The sequence below is a fragment of the Macaca mulatta genome, chromosome 13, assembly GCF_049350105.2.
Source record: "Macaca mulatta isolate MMU2019108-1 chromosome 13, T2T-MMU8v2.0, whole genome shotgun sequence".
NCBI classification, from domain to species: Eukaryota; Metazoa; Chordata; class Mammalia; order Primates; family Cercopithecidae; genus Macaca; species Macaca mulatta.
The window spans coordinates 37,950,680-37,964,532 of NC_133418.1; the positions used below are offsets into that span (position 1 = coordinate 37,950,680).

Sequence of the window (13,853 nt, forward strand, 5' to 3'; positions counted from 1 at the left end):
TGGAGGAAAAAACCAAACCTCACAGCATATGACAGGAGCTCTGTTGTGGCTCTTGATCACTGGCCTGACGGTTAAGAGGGCAGCTTCTGGAGTAAAACTTCCTGGGTTAGACAAAATACAGGCTATGTCAATTCCTAGTTATGTGTCCTTGGCAAGATGCTTAATGTCCCTCAGGCACAGTAGTTTCATCCATAAAATGGGGGCAATATTAGTATCTACCCCCAAGAACTACCATAAGGATTAAAGGAGATCATAGTTGTGAAGTGCTTGGCACATGGTTAAATGCTCTTTGGTCACTCCTCCTTTTCAACATGAGAGAAGGCACAACATTGAAGCTTTAAAACATGCTTAACAACATACCCCTTTCCTACAACTCTTTGCAGATAAATACCAGTTTGGGCATACACTGTCCCCCTGAAAGTGTTCAAATGAACAGCGTTTCAGAAATCAACATAAAATCAACTGCCAATGCTAAAACTTGCTTCCTTTATTTGAGCATAGTTTAAGAAAAAGCAAAGATGATGGCCAAGTGAAGATTTTGAAACATATCCACTACGCAGGGTGGAAATATCTTCTGTTCTGACAAGATTCTTTCAAGTTATCACCACTTTGGAGTCTTTGTTAGGAACCTTTTTTCAGTTATTTTTGCACAAAGGAGTCTTTGTTGGTACAATGGCTTCCTCACTGGTTGTTCCCAGACAATCCTTTCACACCAATACTTCTATTAGGTAGTACAATCAGAATTCATCTGTCTTTGAAAAGATCTAACAGAAAAAGGTTCTGAGTGTCATTATGATTAAAAAAAAAAACTCACTGGCCGCACTTGTTCCCAATTCTCTCCCTCCCCTCATGCGTCCAAGTGCAGTATTTCTAAGCCAGTCCTCCAATATACCATATATGGGACAGCTCCACCCCATCCCTCCATATACGGTCATATCCCACACCCACCCACAGGCTCATCACAGACAACCAGGAACCCACTCCTGCCCTGACCCACCACATACGGACAAACACCCACCCTAATACACCAAACAGAACTTAAGCTCCTCCCTCTACACTCATTTCGTTTTTAACAAGTATGGAAGTTTTTTAAAAGTTGAGTGAATAAATTAACAGGAACAAACAAACAAAACCAGCTGAAAGTACTTCTAAACACTAACTCTCAATTCTTAATGACCCCAAACGTCACCTACAGGCCCAACCTAACGCTAACAAAAATACTCCTCCTCCTTTGGAGTAAAGATGAGACAGTCCTAGTGGGACACAGCACCGGCATTAATGAAGCGTGTCTGAACAACCCTAAGCCCATTATTAAAGCCAGGCAGCCAGGAGCTGTGGGCCAAACACAACTCGGCTCTACACCACCATTCCAAAGACTTTCAAGGTCTAGCTTCCTGCACCTTCAGATCATATGCCAACTTTCTGGTCTCGGTTTTCAGAAAACGGAAGGAGGGAACCCATGGTCGCGTTACCAAGGTAACTGCGAAACGTCCGGCGGCAGAGGCCCGGAGCCGCCTGTACCTTCAGATCTTTCTTGGTAACGTCGGTGTGGGAGACAGCTCGAATGGTCCCGGAGAGCCAGGGCCACTCGGCGACGCGCTCCACGTCCCAGCTGTCGTGGCTGCCGTCGCTGCCGTCTGCTGCGGACAGACTGAGAAATCGCTTCCCCACCAATACCGGCCAACTTTCTCCGAGCGTGAGCACCATGGTTTCCACGCCTGCAGGAAGGGCTCCTCCCTGCAAAAACACAAAAACAAAATGCGACGGGGGCCGCCAGTGGGAGGGGGCCGGGCGGAGACAGCAGGGAGGACGGGCGGAGGGCGCCGAACCCGCGCGAGGACGCGGCCCCGGGCGGACCCGTACCAAGCCCCCCTCCCGCACCTTCCCGCTCCCCGGCGCCCTCCCCTGCCACACACCCGGGCCGCAGCGCCGCGTGACCCTCGCTCTCCCAAGTTTGGCTTCTCTAACAGCTCAAACGCAAACGCAGAGAGAGTGAGAGAAGAATTATCTGCGGCTCGAGTGGATTTGAAAGTGTTCAGCCCTCAGCCCCTAAAAGAAAAGGCCCCCGGTGCACAGCGCCGGTCCCTGGCGGCTGGGTCCCCGCCCCGGGCGGCCCCGCGGGGGAGGGAGGGCGAGCCCGCGATTCCGCACTTGCCCCGCCGCCCAGCCCCGGCGCCCAGCTCCCCGGCCCCCGACCCCCGGGCGCCTGTCTCCCCCGGCCTGCGCCGCTGCCAACGGGCGGCGGGGCCGCGCGCTCAGCGCTTTCACCTTTCTTCCCCCTCTCCCCGCAGCCGAGGCCGCGGCGCTCTTACCCCGCCTCCCGCCTCCCTGAGTCACCAGCGGCAGCCGCCGTTTCCAGCCGCCCAGGCGACTCCAGCACTGACTTGGTTCAAGAGCTCTCACAAGACACGCACAGCCTCCCGGACCCGCCCCCTCGGAGCCGCTTCCGCCGCTCATTGGCTGAGACACAAGATCTGGGCGAGGCTCCGGGGGAAACAGATCATCACCATTGGCCGGCCGGGCGAGGGCGGGGCCAGAGAAAAAAACAATTCCTTGGCTGCCTCCTCCCTTTCCCCCTCCCCCTTCCGACTCCCGGGCGACCCCCATTAGGTTAAAGTACACAGAGAATAAGCCAGTGATCCCTCCGCCACAGACCCATTCTTTCCATTTGTTGCCTCACGGTATGCAAAAAAAAGTCCCGCGAAATCGGTCATCAACTTTGGGACCTAGAGGAAAATTGCCGTGGCGCATAGATAAGACTGAACGGCGAGATCCTGAGCTATAAGTGCCTATTGGATTGTTCTTCAAGTGCGTGGGCTGTCGACCGAAGATGAGCCTTCCACTTCGCGGAAGAATCTCACAGGAAAGGGTGAGGGCGGTGCAGAGTCAGCGGGGGAGGGAAGGGAAGAGAACGTGCGGTTTCAGGCGTACTCAGCTAGAGGGAGGAGCGACAGTGCGCTGGAGGCTCGTGCGCAGGCGCCTCGCAGAGGTTAGGCTGCTGGGCGAAATGGCTGCGGGAGGCGCAGGCGCACGTGGTGCTGATCGTGGAACGTCTGAAGTCCGCCATTTTGAAGGATAAATGAAGAAAGTCGTGGAGTTACTGGATAATGACGTTCATTAAATTTAGAGCAAAAGAGACCTTTGCATACATGTATAATGGGATTTTTTTTCTCTAAAGGGGGATTGAGAAGGTATTCAGAGACTTGCAAAGAAATTTAAAGTAGTTGAAGGCCATAATGAATGATGCAAGAGATGAAAGAGAAGGTGACTTTGAAGGACAAAGCAGTTAAGAGGTGATTGTGTGCCCTGGACCTTAAGTATTTTGATTGATTGAAAAAGAAATGGAATAAAGAAATTAAAGACATGTTCATAAAGGCTGGTGTTTGACATTACATCACATTTAATCCTTAAGAAGAACTCATGCCTCCATTTTGTAAGTGTGAAAACGGATAATCAGAGAATGTTTGGAAACATACAAGGGATTATAGATGCAAATTAACTCTGGATGTTAATTTTCAATATACATATTCTGAATCTGACTTTTAAGTTTTTAAAGTTAATAACACAAGAATTGGATTTATAATCTGCAGACCATTTAAAGGAAGGGAGCTGCTAAATGAAAAAAAAACTTATCCGGCTGAACGGAAGGCAGAATGGGAACGAGATAAGCAAAAGAAACTGGAACATATGGTAAAAATGTTTTTAATGTGAAAAGTAAGTCCAAACATCAGTATTTACAATAAATATAAATGGGTTAATTTCACTCACAAGTTTAAACAGACAATTGGGATTAAAAGGAAAATCCAGTATAAATTGGCCGTAAGCAAACTCTTACAACACAGGAAGCTTGAAAATACTGGGCTAAAATATTTAATCGAATGGTAGCCAAATGAAAGCAATATAGCAATATTAATATAATTAAAAGTATCAAAAGAGAAAGGATTTCATATTAAAGGATAAAGTCCATGAAGACAATATGGTCTTCTGAACTATTATGAATCTAAAAACATGGCCTATCCTAAGCTAATGCTATGAACGATGAGAAATTTTACAAATTTGACAATTTGTTATCAGAATAGAAGACAAATAGCTCAGAAGTATGCAACTCAAATTTAAAATACAAGAGAAGGTATGGAGAACTTAGATAATGTAATTAAATATTAATCTGAAAAACAACTCAAGGGAAAAATTCTACTGATCTTAGAAAAGATGGAAAGATATCCAATGCATTTTATAAAAGTCCCAAACCATTTTACAAATTCTGAACTGGGAGAGTATAAGAAAGAAAAACTATGGTTCAGTTATAGTTAGGAACATAGATGGGAAATTCTTTTATAAAATGCCAGTAAATTAAATCCAGCAGCATATCTTTTAGGTAACTGCTATGATTAATTAGTGTTACATGAATACAAAGATACTTCAAGATTAGAAAATTACTCAAATTCACCATGACAGGTTAAAAGAAAAATCATGTGTTCACCTTAGTCAAGGCTAAATAGAGCATGCAGTCACATTGAACACTTGTGATCTTGAGAGTATTTTTAAGTTACATAGAAAACTAAGAATATTATAAGTGCACACTTATATTCAATATGACTCATAATTTTTTAAAATGTTTTTAAACTTTCTAAAAACCTGGGAATATAAGTTATGCACCATAGAAAAGCACCCACACACATATGAACAAGAAAACATCTGCAAATAATCTAAATGTACTTCAGTTGGAGAAGGAATAAATAAAATTATTAATAATAAATGGAATGTAATGCATATATTGGAAAGATGTAGAGGATTTGTAAAGGAGTAAAAGCAGCTAGATGATCCAATAAAAATAGTTACCAAAATACATTATGAATGAAAAGTTTGCATTTGGTACTATTTCAAAATACACATACAAAAACAACAGCAAATATGTTCTGTTAAATATGGTTATTCAACGTTACAGTAATGGTTACTGGGATTAGGGGGTGCACACTAGAATTAGGGGTGTTAGTCAAAGACAAACACATTATTTGTAATTCTCATTTTTTATAAGCACATTGTTTTTGTACTTTTTTTCAGATTTTTCACCTTATTTTTCATTGACAGGTAAAACTGTATATGGTGTACAATATGATGTTTTGGTATAGATATACATTGCGGAATGGCTAAATCAAATTATTTTACATATGCATTACCTCACATACTTATCTTTTTTTGTGTGGTGAGAACACTTAAAATCTACTCTTAGCAATTTTCAAATATACAATATATTGACATTAACTATAGTCACCATGATGTACATTAGATTATTTGAACTTATTCTTCCTAACTGAAATTTTGTGTCCTTTGACCAACATCTCCTCAATCTCCCCACTCCCTGTAATTGTCTCATTTTATAAGGTAAATATACTCATATGTTACTTTTAAGATTTAATTTTTAAATCTCATTAATGGAATCTACTACATAACAAAGGAGAAAATACATATGATTATCTCAATAGATACACCAAAAATTTTATATTTCATTTTCATTCATTATAAAAACTCTTAGCAAATTATAAAGGGAAGAAAACTTTTATAACTTTGTAAAGGGCATCTACCAGAAATATACTTAAGCATCGTACTTAATTGTAAAATTTTAGAAAAATTCCCATTAAAGTCAGGAGCAAGATAAGGATGCCCAATGCTGTCACTACTATTCAAGTTACAATAGAGGTTAATTGCTAACGTAATAAGACAAGAAAAATAATGCAATGTAAACATTGAAATGGAAGAAAAAGCCCAAAACATTTGTAGATAACTCAAAAACATCAGTGACAAATTATTAGAATTAAAACAAGAGTCAAAAAGATAATGCAGTAAAAGATCAACAAACGAAAATCAAAAGAATTCCTATTCCTTAGCAAGCATCAATTAGAACATACAGTAGAAAAATAGAAACCATTAATGATAATAAAACACATAATACCTAAAAATTAATACATGAACACAACCTATATGAAGAAAATTAGACTTTGCTGACATATATAAAGACAAAAATTTCTATCTCCTTAGATGATCTGATAAATATGTCATTTCTCATCTAATAAAACAACAAATAAAAACATCAACACATAAATATATAAGTAATTAAGATACAAAGAAACAGATACAATATATATTAAAAATTAGTTTGTGATTGACATAATATTTCTAGTGGGTGTAAAGAATAAACTATGCAATACATGCTTTGAGGTCTATTGATTATCCATTAAAAATGTATATATAAGCCAGGCGCAGTGGGAGGCTGAGGTGGCAGATCACTTCAAGTCTGGAGTTTGAGACCTGCCTAGCTAACATGGTGAGACACCATCACTACTAAAAGTATAAAAATTAGCTGAATGTAGTGTGCACACCAGTAATCCCAGCTACTCGGGAGGCTGAGACAGAAGAATCACTTGAACCTTAAACTCAGGAAGTAGAGGTTGCAGTGAGCTGAGATCACACCACTGCACTCCAACCTGGATAGCAAGACCCTGTCTCAAAAAAAAAAAAAAAAAATATATATATATATATATATATACGTGTGTGTATATATATATGTATATAATATAACTATGACAAAGATTCCTACACCAACATTCACAAAAATAAGTTCCAGGTAGATCAAAATGCTACATATTTTAAAAGCCAATAAAATATTTTTAAATTCCCTCCTCTCTACTTCTTTTTTCTCTTTCCTTTCCTCTTTGAACATTTCAGTCTTGAGGCCATTAGGAGGGGCAGAGCAAGATAGGTGTTAATAAGGATAGGCTGTCTGCCATGGGATGTTAGAGCTCTAAAGAGTAAGGAGTAATAGCTGGGTATAGGGAGTCACAGCCCAAGTGGGGTGAGAAGGGTAGACGCACAAAAGGTTAACCCAGCCTGGGGTATCTAGAGTCCAAGTGAGGTGAGGAGGGCATCCATGGATGGGGACAGCCTGTTGTGGTATGCTGGAGCCCAAACAGAGTAAAGAGACTGTTTACATGAGAAGGCCTGGCATGAGTAACAAAGCCTGAGGAGGGGGAGGAGAGTGTCTGTGTAGGAGAGTGGTCTGACATGGATGTCAGAACTCAGGGAGGGTGAGGAGGGCATTCATGTAGGGACCAGCAATGGGCGCTGAAAAGACCAAGAAATCTTTTAGAAGCAGCAAGAGAACCAGGTGAGAGGTGCATTCTAGAAACAAGCCAAAAAGAATTTCAACTTGGAAGACCATGCAGTAAGGTCAAAGGATGATACACTGAAGTCAAGACAGATGGAGGACTGAGCATCAGGATATTGAAACTGCCAAAGAATATATTTTGGCCACTGAGTATTGCCAGAAATCACTTCCACTGGTTAGTAAAAATTATCCAAGCTCCAGCATATACATTCCAGTCAAATCCTGACACTAACCTGCTGTGTCAACCGTAGCTCCAGAGGACATCAGAAGTTCCCAAACGCCTTAAGAAAGTTGGCAACAGAAAATTTGGAATATGCTTGACCTTGATTTCTCAATTTCAAAACAATTAGAGCACAATATTTTTGCCTAAATCTGCTTCCCTTAAATAGCACAAGAATAACTCGTGTTTTATGTGGAAATCTAAATGTCTTATGCTATTTCTGTTAATGCAAAGCACATGTGACAATTAATGAAGTCATCCCAGAGTGTCAGTGCTAAGCTCCTGCCTCTGGGTATTTTAGACTTTTTCTGTTGAGGAATAATTTATATCCAGAGAAATGCATAGATCTTAACATTTTTATCAGCTTATGAATTACATACATCTGAATAACCTACACCCCTTCAAGATATGAACAGGGGTCAGCAAACTACAGCCACAGGCCAAGTCTGTTCCACTGCCCAATTTGCTACAGCCTTTCAAGAGTGGTTTTTACATTTTTTAATATATGAGGGAGAAACGAGAACAATAATGTTTTGTGACCCATTAAAATTATATGAAATTCAAATTTTATATAATTGGTGACAAATTATTATATTATTATTATATTCTTTGTGTCTACAAAGAATATTGTTTTAATTTTTATTTTATTAATAATGTTTTAAAAAATAGAGTCTCACCATGTTGTCCAGGCTGCTGGCGAACTCCTGAGCTCAAGTGATCCACCTGCCTTGGCCTCCCAAAGTCCTGGGATTACAGGCATGAGCCACTGAACTCAGCTATAAAAATTTTAATAGAACATAGCCATACCCATTTGTTTATGTTTTATCCATGGCTGATTTCATGCTACAGTGGTAAACTTAAGTAGTTATAACAGAGACTGTATGTCCTTGAAAGCCGAAAATACTAATACTTTTGCTCCTGATAGAAAAGATTTCCCCAAGTCTGATACAAAACATTTCCATGACCCCTAAATATTCCCTCATGCTTTTTTTTTACGTTAATACTCCTTCCCAGAGTAACTGTTGTTCCAGTTTCTATCATCATAAATTACCTTTGCCTGTTGTTTAATTTAAATGTAGTAATACAATATATACTCTTTTGTGCCTAGCTTCCTTTACTCAACATATTTTTGAGATTCATCCAGGTGATCACGTCTCTAGGAATTTTGTTCCTTTTCATTGCTGGGTAGTACCCCGATGTCTGAATATGCCACAGCTGGTACGTCCACGCTATTTTTGTTTTTTGTTTTGTCTTGTTTTGAGACAACGTCTTGCTCTGTTGCCTGGGCTAGAGTACAGTGGCATGATCTCAGCTCACTGCAATCTCTGCTTCCGCAGTTCAACCAATTCTCCTCCCTCAGCCTCCCAAGTAGCTGGGACTACAGGGGGATGCCACTATGCCTGACTAGTTTTTATAGTTTTTTAGTAGAGATGGGGTTTCACCATGTTGGCCAGGCTGGTCTCGAACTCCTAACCTCAGGTGATCCACCTGCGTCGGCCTCCCAAAGTGCCGGGATTACAGGAGTGAGCCACAGTGCCTGGCCAGTATGTCCATGCTTTGTTGATGGATATCGGGACTGTTTTCAGTTCTTGGCTATGATGAATATGTTTGGATTTAAATACATTTCTTAGTGTTTCATTTGTGTTCCTTTTCTGCTCTTTATATTTTCCAACATTTTTACTCTTTCTGCATCCCTTCCTGCAAAACCAGACTTCCATCTGATATAATTTCCCTTCAGCCTAATCAGCCTTAATAAATAGATTCATACCTTTTTCAGTAATTTAGATATCACTAAGGACAAATAAAGAGAATAACAACATATTTGCTTACTGTGCATTTCTGCTCATTGGTAATACTAAGTCAAAAATTTGATATATATTCAGCTCTGTTGCATTACATGTTTCTATGTATATGATTTGATTAACCAAAAAATGTATTCAATGTCAAGGTTTTTACTTTTTTTGTTTTTTAAAATCAGAGCAGTTTAACAGCACTGGGAGTTGTTTAATACAATACAGAGAGCATAAGGAAAGAAGTACAAAATGGCATTTAGCAGCAATAGCAAAACATCTTATTATGTTTATAACTAAGGATATTATTAATTTTGTGTTATGTTGTTTTAGAACATACATGAAAGCCATTGATTTGACTTTGAGGTGTATACACAAGACATAACACAATTACATGAAAAATACTTTTCATAAGTAACGTTATGTCTTAACATATTGGAAAGTGAATATCAATGTTGGTTTGTATTTTAGCTTAATAGACAAAAAAAGAACACAATTGAACCGGGAAGAGTTAATACTGATAGTAAAGCTCTTAAATATGTCTTCCTTTCTCTTTGTACTTACCACAGGCTATACAATGTTGTGAAAGGGTTCATTATGAAAGAAGTGTCAGTCACCACATTAAGACCTTACTTTGGAAGAAACTAATGAGAAAGTCAATTGTAATATGAGACTTCATCTTTGTTTTCAAATAAGTTGTCTTAATTTTTCTTCTTATGGAAAAAGTTTAAATAAGTTTATTATACATAAATCTAAACCATTAAATTTTGCAGCTTTCAGGTAAAGTCTGGCTCTTATTTTATACTAATGAACTTCTTTTAGTATATCTTGAAGTTGAGATCTGCTGGAGATAAATTATTTCAGCTTTCATCTATTCAATAAGTTTTAATTTCACCTTCATTTTTTTAGAGACAGGATCTTGCTATGTTGTCCAGGCTAGTCTCAAACTCCTGGCATCAAGTGATCCTCCTACCTTGGCCTCTCAAAGCGTTGGGATTACAGGTGTTAGCCACTGCACCCAACCTCACCTTCATTTTTGATTTTTGGATTTTTGTAGGTTGATTTTATATCCTCCAACTTTACTGAATTTATCAGTTCTAAGAGTTTTTTGGTGGAGTCTAGAGCTTTTTTAATATATAAATCATGTCATCTGCACACAGGACAATTTGACTTCCTCTTTTCCAATTTGAATGCCCTTTCTTTCTCTTGCATAATTACTCCGGCCTGGCCTATGGCTTCCACTACTATGTTGAATACAAGTGGTGCAAGTGGGAATGTCTGTCTTGTTCTAGTTCTTAGAGAAAAGGCTTTCAACTTTTCCTCACTCAGTATGATGTAGGCTGTGGGTTTGTTATATGTGGCCTTTATTGTTTTGAGGTATGTTCCCTCCATACCTAAGTTTTTTATAGTTTTTATCATGGAGAGATGTTGAATTTTATCAAATGCTTTTTCTGCATCTATTGAGATGATCATATGTGTTTTTCTTTCCATTCTGTTAATATGGCGTATCATATTTATTGATGTGCATATGCTGAGCCTTCCTTGCATCACTGGGATATATCTGCTACTTGACCATGGTATATAATCTTTGGATGTGCTGTTGAATTTGGTTTGCCAGTATTTTGTTAGTGAGGTTCACATCTATGTTCATCAAGGATATTAGCCTGCAGTTTTCTTTTGTTGTTGTTGCATTCTTGCTGGTCTTGGTATCAGGGTAATGCTGGCATTGTAAAATGAGTTAGCCAGAATTTCCTTCTCTTCAATTTTTTGGAATAGTTTGAGAAGAATTGGTATTAGTTCTTTAAATATTTTATAAAATTCAGCAGTGAAGCCATCCAGTCCTGGGATTTTCTTTGTTGAGAGCTTGTTATTACTGTTTTAGTCTCATTATTCATTATTCATCTGTGCAGGTTTTCTATTTCTTCTTGGTTCAATTGTGGTAGGTTGTATATGTTCAGGAATTTATCTGTTTTCTCTTTATTTTCCAATTTGTTGGAATATAGTTGTTCATAATAGTCTCTAATAATCCTTTATATATCTCTGGCATCAGTTGTAATGTTCCTTTTTTATTTCTGGTTTTATTTATTTCGAGTCTTCTTTTTTCTTAGTCTAGTAATGGTTTGTTAATTTTGTCTTTCCAAAAAACAAACTGTTTTGTTGATCCTTTCTAGTTTTGTTTTAGTCTCTATTTCATTTATTTCTGCTCTGATCTTTATGATTTCTTTCCTTCTGTGATTTGGGGTTTCGTTCTTGCTTTTAGTTTCTTGGAGTCCTTCATTAGATTGTTTATTTGAAACTTTTCTACTTCTTTGATGTAAGAATTTATTGCTATGAATTCCCTCTTAGTACTGTTGTTGTTGTATCCCATATGTTTTGGTATGTTGTATTTCCATTTTCATTTGTTTCAAGAAATATTTAAATTTGCTTCTTAATGTCTTCATTGATTCATTGGTTAAGAGCATGTTGTTTCATTTCCATGCATTTGTACAGTTTTAAAAGTTCCTCTTGTCCTGGATTTCTAATTTTGTTCTATTGTGGTCAGAAAAAGATACTCGTATAATTTCAATTTTTAAAAATTCGTTGACTTGTTTCATGGCCTGACATCCAGACTATCCTGAAGAATGTTCCTTGGGTGATGAGAAGAATGTGTATTCTTCATCTTTTGAATGCAATGTTCTGTAAATAACAGTTAGGTCCATTCAGTCTATTGTGCAGTTTATTTATTTATTTTTGAAACGAGGTCTTGCTCTGTTGCCTGGGCTAGAGTGCAGTGGCACAATCATGACTCACTGCAGCCTCAATCTCCCAGGTTCAAGTGATCCTCCCGCCTCAGCCCCCCAAGTGCCTGGGACTACAGGCATATGCCACCACAGCCAGCTAATTTTTGTAGTTTTTGTAGAGGTGGGGTTTCACCTTGTTGCCCAGGCTGGTCTCAAACTCCTGAGCTCAAGAGATCTGCCTGCCTCAACCTCCCAAAATGCTGGCATTACAGGTGTAAGCCACCATGCCTGGCCCTATTGTGCAGTTTAAATTTGATGTTTCTTTGTTGATTTTCTGTGTAGATGATCTGTCCAATGCTGAGACTGGGATACTAAAGCCTTCAACTATTATTGCATTGGAGTCTATGTCTCCCTTTATATATAATATATAATAATATTTGCTTTATATAACTGTAAGCTCCAGTGTTGGGTGTATATATATATTTACAATTGTTATATCTTCTTTTTGAATTAGTCCTTTTATCATTATAGAATGGCCTTCTTGGTATTCTTTTGTTTTTGACTTAAAGTCTATTTTATCTGATATATGTATAGCTACTCCTGGTTCTTTTGGGTTTACATTTGTGTATAATATCTTTCTTTCATACTTTTGCTGTTAGTCTGTTTGTGTCTTTATAGGTGAAGTGAATTTCTCAAAGACAGCTTATGTTATATAATAGTTTGGCCTTTTTAAAATCCCTTCAGCCGATCTATACCTTTTAATTAGAGAATTTAATCTATTTACATTCAAAGTTATTATTGATAGGTGAGAACTAATTGCTCTCATTTGGTTGTTTTTTGGTTGTTTTGTATATATTTTGCTTTTGGTTTTTTGTCCTCATTTTATCGTTGCAATTTGGTGGTTTTCTATAGGGATAAGGTTTTATTCTCTTTACTTTCTCACTTGTGCATCTGCTCTACCACTGAGTTTATACTTCCATGTGTTATGGTATTAATTATCATCTTTTCACTTCAAGATGTAGGACTTTCTTAAGCATTTCTTGTAAGGCCAGCTTACTGGCGATGAATTCCTTCAGATTTTGCTTGTCTTTATAAATTAAAAAGACTTTATTTTTCCTTCATTTCTGAAGGATGTTTGCTCTGGATATAGTATTCTTGGCTATGAGTTTGGATTTTCTCCCAGAGTATTCAATATATCTTCCCATTCTTTCCTGGTCTGTAAGGTTTCTGCAGATAAATCTGCTGTTAATCTAATAGGGATTCTTGTACATGTGACTTGACACTTTTCTCCTGCTGTTGGTAGAATTATCTCTTTGTCTTTAATTATCTCTTGACAGTTTGACTATAATGTTTCTCAGAGAGAACCTTTTGTGTTGGATTTATTAGGGACCTCTGAGCTTCATGGATCTGGATATCTATGTTTCTCCCAAAACTTGGATAGTTTTCATTTATTATTTTATTACATATGTTTTATATGACTTTTCCCATCTCTTCTCCTTCTGAAACACACAAAATGTGAAAATTTGTTCACTTATTGGTGTCCCATAACTCCTGTATGCCTTCTTTATTCTTTTTTTAATATTATTATTTTTATTATTTTTGGTCTGATGGGGTTATTTCAAAAGAATTGTCTTTGAGTCAGAAATTATTTCTTCTGCTTGATCCAATCTATTGTTGAATCTCTCATTTGTTGTTGTTGTTGTTTTTAATTCCAATCAGTTAATTCTTTAGATCCAAGATTTATGTCTGGTCTTTTTAATGAAATGTATCTCTTTGTTGAATTTGTCTTTCAGATCATGAATAGTTTTTCTGAGTTCATTGAGTTGCCTATCTGTATTATCTTGTGTCTTGCTGAGTTTCCTTAAGGTCATTATTCTGAATTCCTTTTCTCACATTTCATGGATTTCCTTTTTGGGAGGTCTATTACTGGAGAATTATTGTGCTCCTTTGGAGATACTATG

General features: G+C 38.2%; 1 protein-coding gene across 5 annotated transcripts in view; it reads right to left on the minus strand.

The window, feature by feature from the left end:
• KDM3A (lysine demethylase 3A) overlaps window positions 1-2,937 on the minus strand; it is a 53,034-nt gene extending 50,097 nt beyond the window's left edge. For 2 of the 5 annotated variants that reach the window (XM_028832321.2, XM_002799326.4), the window contains exons 1-2: window positions 2,313-2,386; window positions 1,522-1,737 (exon numbers count right to left, since the gene is read on the minus strand). In XM_028832321.2, the coding sequence (XP_028688154.1) occupies window positions 1,522-1,707 (186 nt within the window). In that variant the 5' untranslated portion in view covers window positions 1,708-1,737; window positions 2,313-2,386. Of the gene's footprint in view, window positions 1-1,521; window positions 1,738-2,268; window positions 2,387-2,655 lie in introns of those variants that run through there. The other 3 variants (XM_077959076.1, XM_077959075.1, XM_077959077.1) reach the window with 2 other exon arrangements.
• Window positions 2,938-13,853: the final 10,916 nt, after the last annotated feature.